General features: G+C 39.0%; 1 protein-coding gene and 1 pseudogene across 1 annotated transcript in view; one reads left to right on the forward strand and one right to left on the reverse strand.

Annotated features, from left to right (window-relative positions):
* Window positions 1–23,926, forward strand: part of LOC131495868 (ankyrin repeat domain-containing protein 26-like) — a 253,686-nt gene that overhangs the window by 199,577 nt on the left and 30,183 nt on the right. The window contains exons 17-21 of the mRNA XM_058701042.1: window positions 8,737–8,950; window positions 10,782–10,959; window positions 13,417–13,563; window positions 17,446–17,516; window positions 17,847–17,940. Coding sequence (XP_058557025.1) covers window positions 8,737–8,950; window positions 10,782–10,959; window positions 13,417–13,563; window positions 17,446–17,516; window positions 17,847–17,940 — 704 coding nt within the window. The remainder of the gene's footprint in view (window positions 1–8,736; window positions 8,951–10,781; window positions 10,960–13,416; window positions 13,564–17,445; window positions 17,517–17,846; window positions 17,941–23,926) is intronic.
* On the reverse strand, window positions 1,942–4,818 carry LOC131495875 (dnaJ homolog subfamily C member 10-like; annotated as a pseudogene).

Genomic DNA, 23,926 nt, shown 5'->3' on the forward strand with positions numbered 1-23,926 from the left:
AGATCTTTATCTAAGACTTTAGTTTCTTTTATACATATAGAGTTAGTTAGTTTATCTGTTCTTTTTTTCCTTTATTTTATTTTATTTTATTTTTTTATTTCATTTCATTTCACTTCATTTCATTTCATTTCATTTCAGTAATCTTTACACCCAACATGGGGCTTGAACTCACAATCCAGAGATCAAGAGTCACATGTTCTCCCAACTGAGCCAGCCAGGCACCCTTCACTCTTGATTGAGCTTTGATAATTTCTGTCTTTCACGGGATTTACCCACTGCATCTGAGTTGTCAAATTAATTATATAAAGTTGATAATATTACTTTGTGATTTTTTTAGTATCTGTGAATCTCCAGTAATGTTAGTTACATTACTAATCTCTGTTATATTGTTAATACTTCCCTTGTTTCTCTTCATTTTGGGATCAGTCTTGGTAGAAATTGATCCTTTTTTTTTCACCTCCTGAAAGCATTTGGTTTCATTGATTATTCTCTATCGTTTTTCTGCTTTTTTTCATGTGATTTTTGTCTTTATTAGTTCCTTTCTTCTGTTTGGTTTGGGTTTAATTTGTTTTGGTTTTCTATTTTCAAAAGGTGGAAATGTCATAGATTTCAGACCTTTCTTTTTCCTCATCCTCTTCTTCCTCTTCTTCTTTTTCCTCTCCTTCTTCTTCCTCTCCGTCTTCCTTCTCCTCCCTCCTCCTCTTCTTCTTCTTCTTCTTCTTCTTCTTCTTCTTCTTCTTCTTCTTCTACTTTTTCTTCTCCCTTTCCCACTCTGTCTCCCTCTCCCTCTCCTCCTTCTCTCCACTTCCCCTTCCTCTTTCCTCCTCCTCCTCCTCCTCCTCTTCTTCTCCTCTTCTCCTCCTCCTCCTCCTCTTCTCCTCTTCTCCTTCTCCCTTTCACTCTCCATCTCCCTGTCCTCCTTCCCACCTCTTACCCCTTCCTCTTCCTCCTCTGTCTTCTTCCGCCTCCTCTTTCCTCCTCCTCCTCCTCCTCCTCCACCTCTTCTTCTGCTCCTCCTCCTTCCCTCCTCGTTCTCCTTGTTGTTGTTGTTGTTGTTGTTGTTGTTCTTCTTCTTCTTCTTCTTCTTCTTCTTCCTTTCCCTCTCCATCTCCTTGTTCTCCTTCCCTCCTCTTCCTCCTTCCTCCTCCTCCTCTGTCTTCTTGTGCCTCCTCATTCCTCCTCCTCCTCCTCCACCACCTCTTCTTCTTCTTCTTCTTCTTCTTCTTCTAGATAGTGTAGAAATCTATTGGCATTATTTTACCAAAATTTTTCTCAATTGTGAAAACTTATAATCAGTTCTTCAACCTATAAAGAAAAAAGAAGAAAATCTCTTTAATATAATACACCATGAAAATAGGCTATCTGCTTGCCACATTGTGTGTGTGTGTGTGTGTGTGTGTGTGTGTGTGTGTGTTTAATTACACTATGGCCACAATCCATTTCACACAATTTTTAGGACAGGTAAATAAATACCAAATTATTTCCTTTCAGGCCAGCCACAAAACTTTAAGGAATAGACCCTAGACATGTATGTACTTGACAGTGCAGGCTCCTGGTTGAGCCAGGCAGGTTTCGTATCATTTCCAGGGGTCAGCAATCTATGGCCCGTGGACTGAAAGTGGCTTGACTTGTTTGTGTATGGCCCTGAGGTAAGAAAAGTTTTAGATTTTTTAAAGGGTTGTAAAGAAAGCAAAAACAAAGTACTATGTGACAAAAGTACATGGTCTACAAAGCTTAAAATATTTACAGTTTGGCCTTTTACAGAAAAAGCTTGCAGACCCTTCATTTATACCAATGTTGTACAGAATTCAGATGGTGCAATTACAATTCCGAGATAATGTTCCTTTATTCTGACCCAGAATGTAGCAACATCCTACAAAGATGTTCTTCTGATGTCATGGGTTAGAATTCCTTTTCTCTTTTTTCTTCATCTTTGCATCATTAAACTTCATCCTTATCTCTCTCTCCATGAGTGTGGAGATTTTTCGATTTTTCATTTAGTAAGGCAGCAATTGCTTTTGCATCTCTGGCATCTATTTGCTCTCTCCAAATGTTTCCCTTTGCTTTTTCATAGGGATAACATTTAACAGTCGGATAGGCTCTGATGCCAGCTTTCTGGCATGTTTGAGCCTAAGCCTGACGGTCTATTTTTCCAGCTTTCACTTTTCCTTTCATCATCTTAGCCAAGAGCTTAAACTCTGGAGAAAAATTTTGGCAAGGTCCACACCAAGGAGCATAGAATTCAATCACCCGATTTTTCCCTTGTATAACTTTTTCATCGAAAGTCTGAGTCATTAGATTTGTGGATGCTTGAGGTGGGAATCCCGTACCCCAAATCTCTCTTCTAGCCATTGTAACTGTGATGCTGAAAAGCTTTATTTGGTTTTGTGGGGGGGGGGGAATCTTATCTCAGGGTATCTCTGAACATTTTCTTGGGCACAAAAAGAATGATACTGTTGGCAGTCTATACTGCCAAAAGTAACTGTCCAGTTAGTGTCCAGACCATTCTTTTCCATTCTGGCATTAGGACTTGACATGGATGACACCATGGGAGTAGAAGTCAACCATCCAGACTTCATCACGGTTTCTTTGTTTAGCTAGTTCATTGAAAGTGGTGGGTGTCAGGGAGGTCACTGAAGGTTCCTAGGATCCTCTATGAATTCCAAGATCTGTTGTTCAGCAGAGTGATGTCCTTCTTATTCATGAAACTCGGATTGGTTGAATACCACTGTTGTTGGATCTGCCTGAATGTTATACGTGTTACAGGGTCCCTCGTGAACCGTACCATCTAGTGTACCAAACTAAAGCTGACCACGCAGATGCTTTGATGCTTTTTATAACTCTGGCAATAAAGCTTGACATGGTGGACACCATGGCACAAACAAATCAACAAGCCACGGTTCCTGTCATCGGCAGACACATTTTGAGGTCCAAGTGTGGCAACATGAGAATTACCACTTTCTTTGGCAAAGGCTAGTATATCATATAGAATCTTCTTTCCATGATGAATTTCATATTCTTTGGTCCCTGGTCCTTTAATTTTTTTTTAACGTTTATTTATTTTTGAGACGGAGAGAGACAGAGCATGAATAGGGGAGGGTCAGAGAGAGGGAGACACAGAATCCGAAACAGGCTCCGGGCTCCGAGCTGTCAGCACAGGGGCCCGATGCCGGGCTCGAACTCACAGACCGCGAGATCGTGACCTGAGCCGAAGTCGGCGCTCAACCGACTGAGCCACCCAGGCGCCCCTGGTTCCTTGTCCTTTAAATACTGCTAGACATGGCTGAAATACAGAGAGATTACTACAGATGTCTGGCGCAGAGGGACAGTCAGCCTTGCCAACTTGAATATGATCACTTTTGAGTAGAGTTTTTAGTTCCCTCAACTCAGGATCATTTCGATTTTCATGTTTTCCGAAACTAAATGATAAGAGCTACCGATGATGAGCCGATCGATCCGTTAGTGTATTTGCCAAAATTAGCTCAAAATCTGGAAGACTATGCACGATTTCCAAATATATTTCTCGAGCATCCAATGAATTAAGGAACAAAACGCTGCTTTTCTCTCTGTTATTTAATGTGTTCCAGAGGAAAATAGGCAGTGGTACTTGTCATAATATCCAGACTTTTACAAAGTTTGTCCTGGGTGGCACAGTCCATCCATCCTACATTAACCAGACCATCCAACATGCCCGGGAGCCTGAGTCATGTCTATGAAGTTAAACAATCTCCTCCTTTGCAACAAAAAGTGATCAGCTGGCCAATACCAGCAGCAAAAGCAGTTTCTATGGAGTGAACACAATTTCCTGTCCGTAATTCCATCACTGTGTTTCTAACGCGCTGCATGGTGAAACTCACCAAACTTTCCTTTAATCTGTCCCTGTGATATTTCACTGTGGCCGTTCCAGACCTAAAAAGGAAGAGGCTGGGAGATCCGTTGACTCCTTTCATTCGGCAAAGCATTCTATCATCACCACAGTTAACAGCACCAATTTGAAGTAATCCATCTACTTCTTTAGCACAGTCTCTCCATGTGGGAGCTAATTCATGGCAGTGTGAATATCCTGGGGAGTAAAAGTTCACAAACCACAGTTCTCCAGAATGAACAGCAGCATCCAATTCTCTTCTATTCAATGTCATGCTTTCAAGATCATCATCGTAAATACCAAAATCATAACAATCATAATCCCAGCTTTCATACGGGCCACCTTCTGGATCATCTGCAAGTCCCTTTTCTCCGTATTTGTCATACTTTTCCCACAGATCTTCATCTTTGAGTACTTCATATGCTCTATTTATTTTTGAAAATCACTCTGTACGTTAGGATTGTTCATTTGGTTGGTAGGTTGGTTGGTTGGTTGGTTATTTATTTATTTATTTATTTAGTGTTTATTTACTATTGGGAGAGACAGAGACGGAATGCAAGTGGGTTGGGGCAGAGAGAGTGGGAGACACAGAATCCAAAGCAGGCCCCTGGCTCCAAGCCATCAGCACAGAACCCGACGTGGGGCTCTAACACACGACCTGTGAGATCATGACCTGAGCGAGCGGAAGTTGGACGCTCAACTGACTGAGCCACCCAGGCGCCCCGGGTTATTCGTTTTTGTTTTTTGTTTTTTGTTTTTTATCAGGATGTAACTTCAATGCCAACTTCGTGAAAGCTTGCCTTATCTCTCTACTGCTTGCAGTCCTGGATACTCCAAGTAAACTGTAAAATTCCTGATCTGTGCCCACTAAAATGGTCATATACACTATTAGGAAACAGAATGACCCTTTTCAGGTCCCGGAGGTAGTCATTTTCGTTGAAGCAGACTCCCATTCTTTCTCTGATACATGTTCTGATGAAAGTGAACATTCAGATATACAGCTGGTTCCAACTGAGAGAATATGCAGGTTTGAGAACTTGTGTTCGCGTTACCCCAAGAGCGAATCAATCATCATGAAATTTTCCCAAAATGTCAATCTGTGTAGGCTCAGTAATCTCCACTTCCTCAGATCACAAAAGATATCAAAATACTTTCAGGAATCTAACCTTGTTAACATTCTGTTTCTCCTTTCTTCCTTTAATCCTAAATGTCTAAATCTTCTCCTTACCTGCGAATGGTCTCTGGCTCATTTCTAACTCCTTGTCATGCAACCAAAACATACGTTTGTAAAGTATAGAGGTGGAGGTAACAAATATTCAGACTAAAATAAGCAACCAGAGGAAAATCGAGAACATATTGTCCAATACCACCATGGGACAAGTGGTTCTCCTAGGGGTCGTTCTCAGCGTGGGTGTGGTGGACTTGATCTGCGCCACGCTTCAGGGCCAGGTAGAAACCGCCGGTAAATGCAATAGGAAGGATTTCTGGCTGCCATCAGCCCAGAATAGGATGTGGGGAGAGGGGAAGGATGGGGGCATCCCATGAAAGAGACTGCTGGCATATGAAGTCTCCGGCAGGACTAGGGTGAAAAGAGCCCGAGTAACTGAGGCTTAAGTAAGAGAAAGGGTCGCAAGAAGCTGGGAAGCGAAGTCAGAAGGCTGATGATGTAGGTAGTGAGAAAAAGGTGGGGAGCTAGAACACAAAACCCGTGGCAGGGGCAGAGAGGAAGGAGGGGAGACAGGTGCACAGGCATTGGGCTCTCCCTTCCAGAAGGGCCATGCCTCTGCCACCGCCGCCACCTCCCGCTCCAGCAGAGCCTGGGGCCCGGCCCATGCCCACCTCAGTCTAATGGGGTCGCCTCCTACAGCTACTCCCCCACCTTCAAATCCCGGCAGGTAGCGGACCCTGCCCCCACCCACCCAAGTCCTGCTGTGGGCGTGTGAACAAAGCACCTGCTCTCCAGCCACTGCCAGGGTGGGGCGGGGCAGGGCAGGGTGCCTTGGGAAGCTGGGGGAGGAGCCACAAAGGCAGCAAGGAGCACCGCACTTCCCTCTTCTTTTTTAATGTATACATTCAGTGCTATAAGTCTTCATGTGAGTGCTACTAAAGCAGGACTCTACAAATTCTACTATGTTTTCATTTTCATTCAGTTAAGAATCCTCTCTAATTTTTTTTTTCTTTTTTCATTACTTCTTTGACCCAGGGGATATTTCGATGTGTTCTGTAGTTCACAAATAGTTGAGTATTTTCCAGAGATATTTTTGTGCTTGATTTCTGATTTGATTGCTTAGTGGTCAGGGAACACACTATTATGAGTTCAGGCCTCTTAACTTCTTCCTTTTATTAAGATTTATTTTTGACCCAGAACATAGTCTTTTTTGGTAAGTGTTCCATAGATCCTTGAGAAGAATAGTGGCGGCCAAGTCTACTATGCCCTTGCTGATGTTGAGCCTATTGAAATATCAGACTATAATTGTGAATTTGCCTGTTTCTCTTTTCAGTTGTATCAATTTTTGTTTCATGTACTTTGAAGCTATTAACAGATACATGAACATTTAAGATTGCTCTTAATTGACCCTTTTATGATTATACAATGACCTGTTGTTTATTGCTGGTAATAATTTTTTTGCTTGAAACTGTTTTGTCTGCTATTCATATAGCCACTCTAGCTCAGCCTTCTTTGGTCAAGTGTTAGTGTGGTATATCATATTTCTGTCTTTCGAACAAATTTCTGTCTTGACATTTAAAGTGCATTTTGTATAGGTGGCATATAGTTGAGTCTTCCTTTTTTATCCATTCTGCCAGTCTGCGTTTTAGTTGAGGCTTTTAGACCGTTTTCATTTACTGTGATGTTTTTTTTTCAATATATGAAATTTATTGTCAAAGTGGTTTCCATACAACACCTAGTGCTCATCCCAAAATGTGCCCTCCTCAATACCAATCACCCACCCTCCCCTCCCTCCCACCCCCCATCAACCCTCAGTTTGTTCTCAGTTTTTAAGAGTGTCTTATGCTTCGGCTCTCTCCCACTCTAACCTCTTTTTTTCTTTTTTCCTTCCCCTCCCCCATGGGTTTCTGTTAAGTTTCTCAGGATCCACATAAGACTGAAAACATATGGTGTCTGTCTTTCTCTGTATGGTTTATTTCACTTAGCATCACACTCTCCAGTTCCATCCAGGTTGCTACAAAGGGCCATTTACTGTGGTTTTTGAGATAGTTGATTTGAATATGTCATCATGCTGTTTGATTTGCATTTGTCCTATCTGCTCCTTGTTCCCGTTCTCTTCTTTTTCCGCTTTCTTTTAATCAAGTAATTTTTATGATTCAGTTTTATCTATTTATTTATTTATTCATTCATGTATTCATTTATTCATTTATTTATTTAGGCTTCCTAGCTAGAACTTTTCAGTTTTGCTGCTTTAGTGGTCGGTTTAGGGTTTATAGTCTATGGTTTCAGCATCACAGTCTCCCTTCCAGTAACGTTATACCACATCGCATAGAGTTTAGGCAAATCACAAGAGTTGACTTCCATTTCTTCTTTCCTAGACATATCCTTCCTGGGTCAGTGGGATTATAGTGTTCCTGAGGTTTAGGTAGATTTGGGCCATTTTTTTTCCCTGTCCTTGTCCCCTGCCTCTTTGGGCAATTGTATATTTCCCAGTTGAAGTTTTCTCCCAAGTTTCCTATGTTAAACTTCAGTCTTTTGTTTTGTGAGGTCTAATATGTGTTTATTCCTACCCATCGTATTGTTCATGGCTAACATAATTTACATCTCTGTAAGTGCTATTTGGTTTTTAAATCAATACCTTCCATGCCTCTAGTTATCTTTTCATGCTTTGTTTGGAGATATAGTTAAGTTACTTACAAACAGTTGGATCCTTTAGTCTTGCTCTTACGAATTATTGGCTGAATCCAGAGTGGTGATCAGCCTATGGCAAATTATGAGTTTTTCTATCTTAGCTAATGTGAATAGATACTGTCCCTCGTGCTGTGGGAGCACCAGGCAGTGTTTCCTCTACTCTTTTCAGATTTTTTTTCCCTTGATGACTTCCTTCCATGTATGCACTGGTTGTTACTCTGCCGAATAGCCAAAGGGGACCCTGTGCAGATGCCCAGGGTTCTTTCTGTGTCCTGCTTTCTCCTCTCTTGGATGCTGACCTGTCGTCTCTATCTGCCTTGACTTCACCAGACTCTCAGTTTTGCCACCTTGACTCAAGGACTCTGGTGAAATCTACTTAAATAATATATGTCTCTTGTGTCGTAGCCTGAAAACTCCCTCAAGGCAGTGAGCTTGGGCATACGTGTTAGGCTAACGTGTTTTGTTTTCAGGGATCATTGTCCTTCATTGTCTGAAGTTCTGTGTCTTGAAAATCATGTTAAAATTGTATTTTGTCTGTTTTGTTTTTGCTTGCTTCAGGTAGGAAGATCAATCAGTACGTGTTACCCCATCTTGGCCAGAAGCAGATTACAGTGGAACTTCGGCACATGCTCTAGACTGTCGAGAGTGCTTGTCTTCCTCCTTTGCTTAATTGTCTCCTGCTCATCCTTCATTCCTCAGTATAGTTATCTCTTCCTCAGGGACATCTATCTTCCTTGGGCCCAATCTAGATCAAGTTATGATCACAGAACTCTGTCTTCTAATAGGAACTATCTGAATTTAGAATTACCATTTGAGTTGTCTTTCTCCTTCACTAGACTTTAAGCTAATCGAGAGCCAGGGGTCTTCTCTATTGTATCTGTAGAGCTGAGTATAACATCTTCCACTGAAGGTATATATTTATTCAATGTGTGAATGAGTGAATTGAAGATGCACAGGCCTGTATATGCAAAAAGTACTCATCTATTTTATTTCTGTTTCTTCTCTGATGCAGATTATGCTGGCTTCTTGAAAATCCGAGATATATGTGTTTCTTATGAGAAATTAAGGAAACTTAACAAAAATCACTGTAAACTTCTTATGGGAAAAATGACAGAAATGGACAAAGTGGTTAGTGCACTACAGAACGAGCTACGAGAAGCCAAAGACATGATATCACGGTTAGAACATCAAAAAGTGGAATGGGAACGTGAATTCTGCAGTTTGAGGTACAGCATCTTGGCTTTAAGGAAATATTTCAACTGTTTCCTTTTATACTACAGATGTGTAGGGGCAGTTTTCTAATTGCTGACTTACCTTATGGGATTTTCCTGGAAAGAATACTTGTTTAGTGTTGTGAGGTGTGTGATTCTTGGCAATAACACAGCAACTTCTTAACAGTGAATACTTCTAATACTTTAATGTATATTCCAAATCACAATTTTAATGGCCCTATAAAAGTCCACCATAGTCCAAGAAACATCATTATTTAAGAGATTGAATTATGCTTGTTTTTCATCTTTCAGTATTTTAATTAATGCTGTCAGGAATGTCTTTTATATAAATCTGTTTCTACATGTCTGCTTACTTACTTGGAATCAATTCTTCAATATAGTGTAATCTGGTTAAAGTGTAAACATTTTTAAAAAGGTCTTTGATCCATATTTTTACGTTGTTCTCAGGAAAGTTTATATTACTTTCTGTACCTACTAACAGAGTATAAAATGGTCCTTTTTCTCAAGAGAGTAAAATTTGCCAAAATTGAATCCGTTTTCTTCTTAACATGCAGGGGTTAAAAAGTAAAGTGGGGGTGCCTGGGTGGCTCAGCTGGTTAAGCATCTGGCTTTGACTCAGGTGATGATCTTGTGAGTTTGAGCCTTGCTTTGGGTGGGCTCGAGCCCTGCTTTGGGTGAGCAGGAGCCCCGCTTCGGGTGAGCTCCTCTTCTCTCACTCTGTCTCTCCCTCTCTGTCTGCCCCTCGTGGGATTCTGTCTCTCTTTGTCTCTCTCTGCCCTCGTTCACTTGAGTCATCTCTCTCTCAATAAAAAATTTAAACAAAGTAAAATGGGGGCCCCTGGGTGGCTCAGTCAGTCAAGCGTCCGACTTTGGCTCAGGTCATGATCTCAGGGTTCGTGAGTTTGAGCCCCACATCGAGCTGTGTGTTGTCAGTGCAGAGCCCACTTCGGATTTTCTGCCTCCCTCTCTCTCTCTCTCTGCCCCTCCTTTGTTTGCATGGGCTCTCCCTTTCTCTCTCAAAAATGAATAAACATTAAAAAAAAGTAATCACGGAAAGTGATTACTGATAAGTTTTTTCAACATCTCTGTCATAGGTAGATAACATTAATTCAAGAGTGTATGCTGAAAGGTCATATTACTCTTTATTGTTTACTTAATCAATACGTATCCTGTGTTGTTCTAAAAGGGATGTTTAAGTGATTCGTAAAGTAGGTAATCACCCTCAACAAGGTAAGTTGCAAGTGTTGTGGAAGAAGAAACAAAAAGTATAGGCAACAGATATTAGACTCGTCAGCATAGTCTTGGATGACAGTAATCTGCACGTGTATGTTGTGTAAACAACATCCACAGATGCTCTCTTACACTGCACATCATTTTTGGAGGTACCTGTAAGGTTCCGTCAAGTGGAAATTTTATTTCCAGTGAATTGATAAACTTGCTTATAAACAGTAACTTCTCTTTTTAATGAGAAACTGAATTATCTGTCCTATGGAGGAATAATTATACCTGTGGGAAAGGGGGTAATTTTCAACTCTAACTTTCCTGAATAATTTCAAACTTCCTTTCCTACAACATCTACCAGAGTTATTACTGACTAAAACTAACGAAGTTGCATAATGCTTTCTCCTGGCTTTTTTTCAACTGTATATATGGTTTGGAAGAGATTGAAGTGACAAATTAAAAACATGAGCCCTACAAGGAAAACAATCGGAAAACATAGAAATTTTTCATTTGGATAATAAGCCAACTTATGTGGAACCAGATCATAAAATGAACTTTTTATGTCTAACAAAGCAAATTTTAAAAGAAGCACATGTAATTGCAGATGTACCTTAAAACAAGAAGAAGAAGAAGAAAGAAGAAATGCTGATATGTTATATGAAAATATTAGGGAAAAGTTAAGAAGAAAAGAAGACGAATATAAGAAAGAAGTTGAAACAAAACAACAAGTTGAACTCGCTCTTAGAACGCTAAACATGGAATTGAAGGCCACCAAAAATCAGGTAAATCAGTTTTTGATAAAAACTGTATTTCCATCCATATTACATAGTGTAATATTATACACATATATTTTATAGTATCCCTTTGACTCAAGATATATTATTTAGGTTTAAAATAAATTAAAACATGGGATTATGTTCTTTTGAACATTTTTTTTAAAGTTCTCCACTTCAGCTTTTGACCTTTTTTTTTTTTAACGGTATGAGACCAGAATCATAATGAAATGTGTCTCCAGGTTGTAGAAGAGCGCAGTGACACTCAGTGGCAACTTTCTCCAGATCAGAAGGCCAGAGTCTTACCAGATGGAAGTCTAAACAATCATCTTTACAAGCAAAAGGAGCTAGAAATGGCTCATAAGAAAACTAGTTCTAAGGTATCTTCTTTAGTTATTTTGAAGTACATGTGTGTATGTATTTGTATACATTCTATGTTTTAGTTATTATTACTTTTACTCCGTGTGTGTTTATAAATAAATATATATATATATATATATATATATATATATATATGAAACTGAACTCTGTTCATCATGGAAACTATAGAGGATTTTAAAAGCACATATATTTTGCGGAGGGGCATGGGGGATGGTGGCATTTCTGCTTCGCTGGATAAAATAATATTCTTGATTAAATGCATTTGTCTGCAACAATTAGTGACATTCATAATGTCCTCATCCAAAGGAGAGGCTTTTATTACTTTCTGTAGGAATCGATGAGCTTTCCCTAATCTCAATACTATTGCTACTAGCAACATGCGTTTTAGTTTTGAACAGTTACTTCACTGCCTTGATATATTAATAGGTTAGTTGAACACTTCCGCTAATGGACAGGAGGACAAGTGTAGCCAGTTCACTGATCATATGTTCGGTATCAAGTCTCCTACTTTTGAGAAAAGTAACAGTTTTGCTTCAAGTAGCATCCTATTTCATTACAAGGAACTTTTGATAACAATGGTATGCTGTGGTATATACTTAATGATAATTTATTGATAGGTATTTTATTCCTAATAAAATAGCTGAGTGTATTTCCCCTCTTTTATATTTATTACTGTTTTCAACATGAAGAGGAAATGCAAGTTATTACAGCAGTAAATAATCTCATGGTTTTCTAAGAGATGTATAAATTTCACCTTATTTCCTATGAGTATTTTGAAATACAAGACTTCTTTCGTACTTGTGTATTTACACTAGAGAAGTGGCAGTGGTTGGTGCAAGAGCACTAGTTGTGGAGTGAGAAGACCTGGGGAGAGTCCTGCAGCTCACCGTTTTAATCTCTCCATTCTAGAATTGTGATAACCAAATGAGTTCATTGATGTATGTAGAAGTGTTTCTATTATAGTACAGTGCCTAGATTTTTCAGTTATCAATAGATATAATTCTTATAACTGACTATAGAAATGGTAGCAAAGTAGATATCTATGAAATATTCTCAGGAAAGAAGAATTTTAGGAAATTTAATCTGTCCGAGTATATGCAGAGCTAAGGATTGTACTGTGGGGTCGCTGTGTTCGATACCTACTGTAAACTCAATTTTTAAGTATAGTCAGATTTATTAATCTTTTATTTTAGGCCTTCTGGTTTGTTGTAAATCAGAGAAAGGCTTTTCCAATTCTGAGATTCTGAACACTTTTCTCACAAAGACTTTTTAACTTTCATGCCTTCATTATCTTCAGTTAAAGTTCTGAACTTTTGGGAACTTATGCTTGTCTAAAATTTGAGATTTGGAGCCAACTTTATTTTTTTCCAGTTGGATATTCACTTACTGTAACCTTCCTTCCTTCCTTCTTTTCTTTCTTTCTTTCTTTCTTTCTTTCTTTCTTTCTTTCTTTCTTTCTTTGTTTTCATGTTTCTTTATTCATTAGAGAGAGAGAGAGAGAGAGAGAGAGAATGCAAGAAGGGGAGGGGCAGGGAGAGAGAGAGCGAGAATCCTGAGCAGGCTCCTGACTGTCAGCACAGAGCCTGATGCGGGGCTTGAACCCACAGAATGTGAGATCATTCCCTGAGCCAAAATCAAGAGTCAGACACTCAACCAACTGAACCACACTGGCACCCCCTGCAACCTTTTCATTGTTTAAACACAGATTATACTTTAATTTCAAAGAAAATCATGATACTGCCATTTTATTGAGTGCTATCTGAAAATGTGCTTGGTTTTACTTAGCTTTCTGATAATCAGGAGAAAACACAAGATCGGTTGCATAAAAACCACATGTTGCAGGATGAAATTGTCGTGCTAAGACTGGAAAGAGACACCATAAAAAAATCAGAACTAGGCAGGGAGATAATACCTTTTGTGTCTTTAACTGAATTCAGTGAACAGGAATGTGTATGTGTTACAAAAAGACGGTGAGTTGATGTGTGTGTTGATATTTCTCAAAGTACGTATGTGAGAGTTGTCTATTATTAACATAATTTAATGATAAGATGATTTAGAAAATCAGTAACAGAAATGTCTTATTAGGTAGTTGCAAGACAACTTCAACAAGAACTGGCTGATACTCTGAAGAAACAGTCTATGTCAGAGGCTTCCCCAGAGGTTACATCATATCTTTGTCTGGAAGATGAAACACGGGATCTCAAGAAGAAATTAGCTCAAATCAGAAGTCAGGTATGTAGTAAATGTAACCTGTCAACAGCTAACTTATAGCTGGTTAAATAATATAAAGTGTTTTAGGATACCAATTTCCATGGACCGCTTTCTTTGGTATTTTCATTATAATTAATTTATTATGATTTTAGTATCTTTACAATGCATTTATTTTGTAAACTTCTGCCTTTCCTTCTCCTATTTGTGTTATACATTATTTTCTTATAATACTTTTAGGAAAGTTGAGGCTTTTGTATCCTTCCTCACAGAAATTGAGAGACTTTTTTCGTTCTTTCTTTAATTAAAATTTTTTTTTACATTTTATTTATTTATTTTGAGAGAAAAAGAGTGAGAGAGGGTGTGTGCGTGTGTGTTAACAGGGGAGGGGCAGAGAGAGGAGAGAGAGAGAATCCCAAGCAGGCTCCATGCTGTCAGTGTAGAGCCAGTGTGAGGCTCAGTCTCATGAACCATGAGATCATGACCTGAGCTGAAAGCAAGAATTGGACACTTAACTGACGTAGCCACCCAGGTGTCCCAAGAGACTTTTGTCCCCTACTAAACAATGTTTTTTAATGATATCTCTATTACGATGAGGCAAGCTGGATCAAATCAGAAGATAATGTTTAATGGAATGTTTCAGATAATTGTCTTAGTTCTCATCTTCACTTTTGAGAAGAATGCATATTGATTTCAGGATGACATGTACAGAAAGATCACTTAACAAACCACTTGAACTTCGGCATTTCCTTCATTTTCTTTGCCTTTTAGACATATTGTCAAAGCACGGAAATATTCAGATCATGTGTAGTATGGACACCCAAAAGCGAGAATTAAGAACATTCTCTGTGTCCTGCCATTGGGTTTTTTTAAAGCTATTTTGAGGTACAATACACATACCATAAAAATCACCCATTTGCCACGCACAGTTCACTGTCTCTGTGTACACTCGTGCAACCATCACTGCCATCAAGTAGAATGTTTTCCTCACCCTGAAAGGAAACCCTTCCCCGTTGCCCCCAGCCTCAGGCAACCACCAGTCTACTACTTGGTCTCTCAATGGCGTTGCCTCTTGTGAATATTTCATATAAATGGAGTCACACAACGTGTGGTCCTTTGGGACTAGCTACCTTTACTTAATGTTTTCTGGGTTCATCTGTGTTGATTACAGCTTATATCAGTGCTTCATTTCTTTTTATTGTCAACAGTACTCCATTGTGGGTTAAGGCCCTTGTTCATTCATCAGTTGATGGACCTTTGGGTTGTGTCCACTTCTTGCCTATTAATACTGCTGCTTATGAACATTTATGTAGTTCTTGTGTGGACATCCGTTTTTAATGTCTCTGCCATCAGATTTTATCCTCTGAGTTAATTGGGTTGATTTCACCATCTCTCAGCCATTACTCATGCTGTCCTTACTGTCTTTTTAGTTTCTGTTCCCCTTGAGTAAACCTATGTTATTCAGACTTGGCTCACAGTCTCCTTTCCAAGGAACTTTCTCTGACTGTTCTAACTCCCATTAGCTTTAACTCTCTTGACACTTGTCATCTAGCCTGTGCAGAACAATTTAGTCCTTTATTTGACATTATTTTTATTTTTTCATGACAGGTAATTCCGTCTTCCTAAGTATAAATTTAAGGGATAGTAATATTTGATACGTGTGGTACTTATCCTTGTATAAATTGAAAATACTTTAACCTAACAGTTTTTCCGATAAAATTAAGTACTTTATGCCGTATCAATAAATTCTTCTTGGAAACATTGGTATAACAAAGCTTTTATTCTAAATGTATGCTAAGAAATGAAATACTAAATTGAGGGGTGCTGGCTGGCTCCAGTCCTATCAGAGTCTGCCTTTGGCTCAGGTCATGATCTCCATGTTCTTGAGATGGAGCCCTGCATCGGGCTTTCTGCTGTCAGCAGAGCCTGCATTGGATCCGTTGTGTCCCTCACGTTCTGAGCCACTCAGACTCGTGCTCTGTATCAAAAAATAAACGTTAAAAAATGTGTGTATATCTCTATACACACACACACACACACACACACACACACTTATATAAGTAAAACTATTAATGAAAGCACTTAATCAAATAGAGGAGAAATGTTCAATCAAATGTTTAGGTTTTTTTTCCCCTCTCACTATGAAAAAGCATGCTAAATTTGTCTTTCTTTCTTACACAGCCAGAACTGTGATTTACAGATTTGTATCACTTTACCAATGCAAATATCTGGGGACAGCTTTTCTGATATGCTTTTACCACAAACCCTTAATCTCTTCATCAGAGTACATGCTAAAGCAGCCTAACGTAAACAGTATGGACATGAAATGATGGAGGAACTTTAGTTTCTCAAGACTCGTTTGTTTCCATGTCATTGGCTTTCCCTTGCCTCTGATGGTCATGTAAAGGATCTACTACTCAGTCAAGGATGTGCTATTTGTACCGTAGTCTGTGAGCATTCTCCACTCAGTGGTATAGAGAGGAAGTAAGTTAAAATGATTATAAGTGGAAAAAAGTACTGTTGGCTAGTGGCATTGGCAAAGTTTTTTGAAGTACTGAGGAGAGATTCTGGGCCTCATGCTCCCCATTTGCTACCACTTGCGGTGGAATGAAGAATAACCTCAGTATAATTTGTATAGGGGAAAACTTGTTTTGGCAGGCCACCTGCCTAAACTATCACATTGTATTGGAACACAAACTACAGCAACAATAATCATGCTACATGCAGACACTTAGAGCTGACCATGTGCCACGTACCCTTCTAAGTTGTTCATCTATTATTTCCTAATGTAATCTTCCCAACATCCCAGTGGGGTAGATACTATTATTTATTTTGAGATCACTTTTTTAAAGTCCTTTGTTTTGAGAGAGACAAAGAGACAGAGAGACAGAGAGATTTTGGGGAAGGGCATGTAGGGAGAGAGAGAAAGGGAGAGAGAGAGAATCCCAAGCAGGCTCCTCACTGTCCATGCACAGCTCGATGTGGGGCTCAATCACATGACCCTGTGATCATGTCCTGAGCTGAAATCAAGAGCCAGACACTGAACCGACTGAGCCATTCAGGTGCCCCAGTAGGTGCTATTATTACCTTCATTTTACAGATGCAGAGATTGAGACATGGAAGTTTTAGGTAGTGTGCTCAAGGTCATACAGCTCATAATGAGCAGAACTGGGGAATCAGACCCAGGCATTCTGGCCCCTACTAGGATATTGCTTCTCAAATTCTTCCATGAAATATCTTGTCACTGAAAACAGTGTGTTCAGTTTCACAATCACGAGAATAGGAACGTAATTCACCTATGTGAATATGTAAAATCATAGTTGATGTGGTGCTTGGAATATGAAAATAGAAATGTTTACCATAAGGTAAATTCCTATATTTCCTCCATTTGACCAATAGATACATTTGTACATTTATGTGATCATATATAATCTAAAAACATTAACAACGTTATGTTTTTGTAGGAGAGTAAGGTTGGTAAACTATTCTGTAAGAGTATTGAAACATTTCATCTTTGTAGGCCATAGTCTCTGTTGTAGAAGCTGAACTCTTTTGTTATGACCTCAAAGTAGCCATCAATCAGCATGTAGAGGAGAGGGTGGCTGGCTCCAAAAATATTTTACTTACAAGCGGCACTTGGGCGGGTTAGTTGGCTGAGGTCCTGACTCTTAATTTCCACTCAGGTCATGATCCCAAATCCCACATCATGAGACTGGTCATGAGACCGAGCCCCACATCAGGCTTTGCCCTGAGCTAGCAGCCTGCTTACCATTTTCTCTGTCTCTCCCTCTGTCTCTCTTCCCCACTTCTGCATGCTCTCTCTCTCAAGTCAAAAAAAATTAAAGAAACAGATGATGGTGTTCTACTAGATTTTCAGTGGTTAAAATTATTTTTTCTCTATTTTAGTTGCAAGAAGAACAGGAACGACATGGAGAGGCCGTAAGATATGCTGCGGAGAAGAAAGATCATGTGCAAAAGTATAATTTAAGCCTCACAGAAAATAACTTGTTTATTTATAAAGCAGATAAACAGTGTAGTATGGGAAATGTATTAGTTATGCCAGTATATCATTGTTAAGCTGGATACAAATTCCAGCTTTGAGCTATTTTTAAATGCAGAATTGTGGCATATTATCTCTCAATTTTGCACCTTATCCACAAAACACAATGAGAAAAATGGCACAATTCCGAAATCTTCCTCTTGACAAAATTTTAAGGATTTCTGTAATACCCTCATTTGTTCAGAAAGTATGTGATGTTGTTTTAAATTTATGTGTGAGAATAATTATCTTAAGATCTGCATTTTAGGCTACAGGTTAAAAATGCCACACAAGAAGCAACCATCAAACATCAAGCGGCCCAAATTCAATATCTTGAGAGCAACGTGATAAAGACAAGTTTGGTAAGTCGATCTCTTAATGTCTATCCTACTGAAAAGGAATCAGTATTTCACTAGTAGTAGTACATAAGAATGTTTTGGATCCCATGGAAAATCTCACTGCTGCAAAGGTTTGGTTGATATTGTTCCTACTTGCTACTAGTGATGTAATTCTTCTATATAGATGAAGTTGATTGAACTCATAAAGTAATGATGTTTATAGTCAGATTTTCATAAAAAACATTGTGAGAATCTAAAAAAAGCAACATTTTATATATACCACATTGAGCATTTGTTTTAGTCCACCTTTGGCTACTGTTAATAATGCTGCTGTGAACGTTGGCATACAGATGTGTGAGAGTCCCTGCTACTATTTTTCAGCGTGTTTCAAACGTCCCCAATCTTTGAGTGATCATTTGAATTTGAATTCTGACATTCTCTTGTAATCTCATCCCTTCAGTGAGAGTTTGAGAACGGTTATTTTAATGATGATTTGTTGTAATTTGTAATTACAAGTTTGCAATTTATTCTCTTCATTAACAATGACTGGCAGATCATTATGCAAACGTCCTTCTCAAAGGAATGGACTTTTCTCCTTGTTGGATTTTGTAAAGGAAAAGAAATGCCATTGAAAAAGGAGAAATGGCTGCTCTGTCAGGGTCTTACCTAGTAACATAGTGCTCCTACCATTACAAGTTCAGACTCATTTTTTTTTCCATTCACGTGAGTTAATCAGACTTTCAGAGATTTCACAATTCAATCTCAGAAAAGACTAATGTGCCATTCAGGATTCTCATTAATTGATATGTAGTGAAACCACAACTGTTTTCCAAGAAGAACAGTTAATGTCATCCCACTCTCACCCTCGTTTGGAGGATGCTCATTGTAAATCGTAAGTGGGAGCAATGAGGTAGATACACTGACCAACTTGTTTCTGTCAGTCACAAAAGCTATATAATATACATGCAAGTTTCATTAGGCAGCTATACCCGTCAGGGGAACTAGAACATTCTGTTGACTGGTCCTTTTTGTGGCTGAAGAGACATTGAGAATTACTCCTTTTCTAGACGTCTTATTAATGAGTCACATTGTATTAGGGAACTTTTCATGCGAGTAACATGATACTGGGTTGATCAGTCTTCTATGAATGAGAGTGCTAGGCATTGTCCTGCTGTGTCCTAAAGAAATCATTAAGGTCTCAAAAACTATAATCTGTAAGGATATCCGAAACTGATGAAGCTTATTAAAGAATAACGAGGGATTTTCTGTAGATCCCTATAGAAATGAATTAGGGTTATGGCATGAAATTATCTGCCACTTTAAAGTGTTCCCTGTGAAACAAAAAGATAGCTTTCAGCCAACTCAGTCCATAGCTCTGACTTCTCTAGAAAGTCCTTATCTCCTGAATCCCCAAACCAGGGGCTACCTGGGTGAAGATATTTGATGCACACAATTTTGAGGTGAAGAATCTGGATTGGGAAGAAGAGGTAGCTCTAGCCAACTTAACATTCCTAACAATATAGTCAAGTATGGGTCTGAAAAGAACTTCAGAAGACTTCTGTAAGTTGAAATCTCTATGGATGAAGAAATTACTCAAAAGGAAACAAAGGCAAACCAGTGATCATCCCGCCCTTGTGATAAATGTCGTGTTATAAAAAAAAGCGAGACAAAGTATGCTGGTCAGCATCCTAAGGGTAAGGGTGCTCCCTAAGACTCAATAAGAAAAACACACTCAAAGTAACACCGAAAAGAGTCCAAATAAAATGTACACGATTAGCTGTCTACAAAGGTACTCCATGTCAAGTTATGATTTTTTGAGTGCGCGGTTGAGGATGTTGTCTATGAGCACCTAGATGGAAGAGCAAAAAGTACACATGGCCTAGGTAAAGGGGCCAAAGCTGGAAATGTGAATTAGAGAATCTGGTTTTGAAGCCTTAAGAGCAATTCAAAACACAGATAGCAAGGGGCAAGGACTTAATGTCAGGGGTTGCCGTACTTCAGAAATAAGGTGTGGTTAAAAGAGCAGAGGGATGGCATGGTCATTTTTCTCACCTGCTGCTGAAAAGTGAAGTAAGCAGGATAGAGACCTTAATAAAATTAAAAAAAAAATAAGGTGTTCATGATGACCTTCAAAATGTCTTAGTGGAATGACAGGAGTGAAAGTTAGATTTTAGTGTAAAAGAAGGAAATAAGTGAAGAAAGCTTGAATCTGTGGATGAGACGATACATTAAGGAATATTCGAGTCCACTGCAAGGGGAGAAGCAGCGTGATAGATGGACAAAGCTTCAAAAGTTAAGCAAATGGTTAATAGAAAAGGAGAAATTGAAATCTTTCTTCCTTATGCAGCTGGTGCTGTGATTTACAGATGTGTAGCACTTTACCAACTGCAAAGCTCTGGGGCCAGCTTTTCTGATATGTTGTTACAAAACCTTAATCTCCTCATCAGAGTACCTGCTAAAGCAGCCTAATGTAAACAGTGTGGGCATGAAATGATTGAGGAACTTTGGTTTAGCAAGACTCCATTATTTCCATGTCAGTGGCTTTCCCTTGCCTCTGATGGTCATGTAAAGCATCTATTACTCAATGTAAGAGGTGCTATTTGTACCGTAGTCCGTGAGTATTGTCCACTGAGTAGTATAGAGAGGGAGTTAGTTAAAAGTATTATAAGTGGGGAAAAAAAGTACTGTTTGCTAGTGGCATTGGTGAAAGTTGTGTGAAGTACTGAGGAGAGATTCTGGGCCTCATGCTCCCCATTTGCTGCCACTTGCGGTGGTATGAAGAATGACTTCAGTATAATTTGTCTAGGGGACCACTTGTATTGGCATGCCACCTGCCTTAACTATCTCATTGTATTGGAACACAAAATACAGCAACAGTAATCATGCTAAAGGCATACACTTAGAGCTATGTGCCACGTACTCTTCTAAGTTGTTCACATATTATTTCCTAATTTTATATTCCCAAGATCCCAGTGAGGTAGATCCTATTATTATTTATTTTTCAGATCACTTTTATAAGATTCTTTATTTTGAGAGACAGAGAGAGAGACAGAGAGAGATTGTGGGAAGAGCAGGTAGGGAGAGAGAGAGAGAGGGAGAGAGAGAGAGAGAGAGAGAGAGAGAGAGAGAGAGAGAGAGAATGCCAAGCAGGCTCCTCGCTATCCACGCAGAGCTGGATGTGGGGCTCAATCACGTGACTCTGAGGTCATGTCCTGAGCAGAAATCAAGAGCAACACGCTGAACCGACTGAGCCACTCAGGTACCCCAGTAGGTGCTGTTATTACTTTCATTTTACAGATTTAGAGACTGAGACACGGAAGTTTTAGGTAGTGTGCTTAAGGTCATACAGCTCATAACCAGCAGAATTGGGAATTCAGACCCAGGATTTCTGGCTCCTACTAGGATACTGCTTGTCAGACTCTTCCATGAAATATCTCGTTGTCACTGAAAACAGCATGTTCAGTTTGATAATCACGAGAACAGCAATGTCATTCACCTATGTGAATATTGAAAATCATAGTTGATATGGTGCTTGAAATATGAAAACAGAAATGTTTACCATAAGGTAATTTCCTATATTTCCTCCATTTGACCAGTAGATACATTTGTGTTTTTATCTGATCATATATAATTTATTTTTTTTTTTTTTTAAATTTTTTTTTCAACGTTTTTTATTTATTTTTGGGACAGAGAGAGACATAGCATGAACGGGGGAGGGGCAGAGAGAGAGGGAGACACAGAATCGGAAACAGGCTCCGAGCCATCAGCCCAGAGCCTGACGCGGGGCTCAAACTCACGGACCGCGAGATCGTGACCTGGCTGAAGTCGGACGCTTAACCGACTGCGCCACCCAGGCGCCCCAGATCATATATAATTTAAAAACATTAACAATGTTATGTTTTTGTAGGAGAGTAAGATTGGTAAACTGTTCTGTACCAGTATTGAAATGTTTTCGGCTTTGTAGGCCATAGTCTCTGTTGTAGAAGCTGAACTCTTTTGTTATGCCCTAAAAGTAGCCATCATTCAGCATGTAGAGGAGAGTGTGGCTGGGTCCAATAAGATTTTAGTTACAGGGGTGCTTAGGCGGCTTAGTTGGTTGAGCGTCCTGACTCTTAATTTCCACTCAGCTCATGATCCCAAACCCCACATCATGAGACTGGTCATGAGACCGAGCCCCACATCAGGCTTTGCCCTGAGCTTGCAGCCTGCTTCCCTTTTTCTCTGTCTCTCCCTCTGACTCCCTTCCCACTTGTGTGTGCTCTCTCCCTCTCTGTCTCTCTTTCAAGTACAAAATAACAACAACAACAAAAAAAAACCATTTAGTTACAGAAACAGGTGATGGTGTTCAACTAGATTGACAGTATTTGAAAGTATTATTTTTTTCTTTATTTTAGTTACAAGAAGCACAGGAACGACATGCAGAGGCCGTAAGATACGCTGAGAAGATTAAAGATCATATGCTAAAGTATAATTTAAACCTCACAGAAAATAACTTGTTTATTTATAAAGCAGATAAGGAGTGTACTATGAGAAATGTATTAGTTATGCGAGTATATCATTGTTAAGCTGGATACGAATTCCAGCTTTGAGCTATTTTGAAATGCAAAATTTTGGCATCTTATCTCTCAATTTTGCACCATTACCACAAAACACAACGAGAAAATTGGCACAATTGCCAAATCATCCTCTTGATACAATTTTAAGAATTTCTGTAATACCCTCACTTGTTCAGAAATTACACGATACAGTTTTAAAATTATGTGTGAGAATAATTATCTTAAGATCTGCATTTTAGGCTAAAGGTTAAAAATGCCAGGCAAGAAGCAACCATCAAACATCAAGCAGCCCAAATTCAAGATCTTCAGAGCAACTTGCTAAAGGCAAGTTTGGTAAGTCGATCTCTTCATGATTGTCCTGAAAAGGAATCCTTATGTCACTAGTAGTAGTACATAAGAATGTTTTGGATCATATGGAAAATTTCACTGATCAAAATATTTGGTTGATATTGTTTCTTCTTGCTACTAGTGATGTAATTCTTCTCTATAGATGAAGTTGATTGAATTCATAAAGTAATGATGTTTGTAGTGAGATTTAAATAAAAATATTGTGAGAATCTAAGAGCAACATTTTATATATACCACACTGAGCATTTGATTTAGTCCTCCTTTTGGCTATTGTATATAAAGGCGCTGTGAACATTGGCATACAGATGTGTGAGTCCCTGCTAATATTTTTCAGCATGTTTCAAACGTCCCCAGTCTTTGAGAGATCATTTCATCTGGCATTCTGAGTTTCTGTTGTAAACCCAACCCTTTAGTGAGAGTTTCAGAAAGAGTTCTTTTAATGATGATATGTTGTAATTTATAATTACAAATTTGCAACTTATTCTCTTCATCAACAATGACTAGCAGGTCATTATGCAAACGTCCTTCCCAAAGAATATCCTTTTCTCTTTGTTGGATTTGGTAAAGGAAAAGAAATGCCAGTAAAAAAGGAGAAATGGCTGCTCTGTCAGGGTCTTACCTAGTAACATAGTGCTCCTACCATTGCAAGATCAGAAACTCATTTTTTTTTCATTCACTTGAGTTAATCAGCCTTTCAGAGATTTCAGAATTCAATTTCAGAAAAGACTAATGTGCCATTCAAGATTCTCATTTATTGATATGTAGTGAAACCCCAACTGTTTTCCAAGCGGAACAGTGAATGACATCCCACTCTCACCCTCGTTTGTAGGATTCTCATTGTAAATCGTAAGTGGGAGCAATGAGGTAGATACACTGACCAACTCGTTTCTGTCAGTCGCAAAAGCTATATAATATACATGCAAGTTTCATTAGACAGCTATACCCATCAGCAGAACTAGAACATGGTGTTGACTGGTCCTTTTTATGACTGAAGGGACATTGAAAATTACTTTCTTTTCTATACGTCTTATTAATGAGTCACATTGTAATAGGGAACTTTTCATGCGAGTAATAGGACACTCTGTTGATCAGTCTTCTATGAATGA

The sequence above is a fragment of the Neofelis nebulosa genome, chromosome 15 (assembly GCF_028018385.1).
Source record: "Neofelis nebulosa isolate mNeoNeb1 chromosome 15, mNeoNeb1.pri, whole genome shotgun sequence".
NCBI lineage: Eukaryota > Metazoa > Chordata > Mammalia > Carnivora > Felidae > Neofelis > Neofelis nebulosa.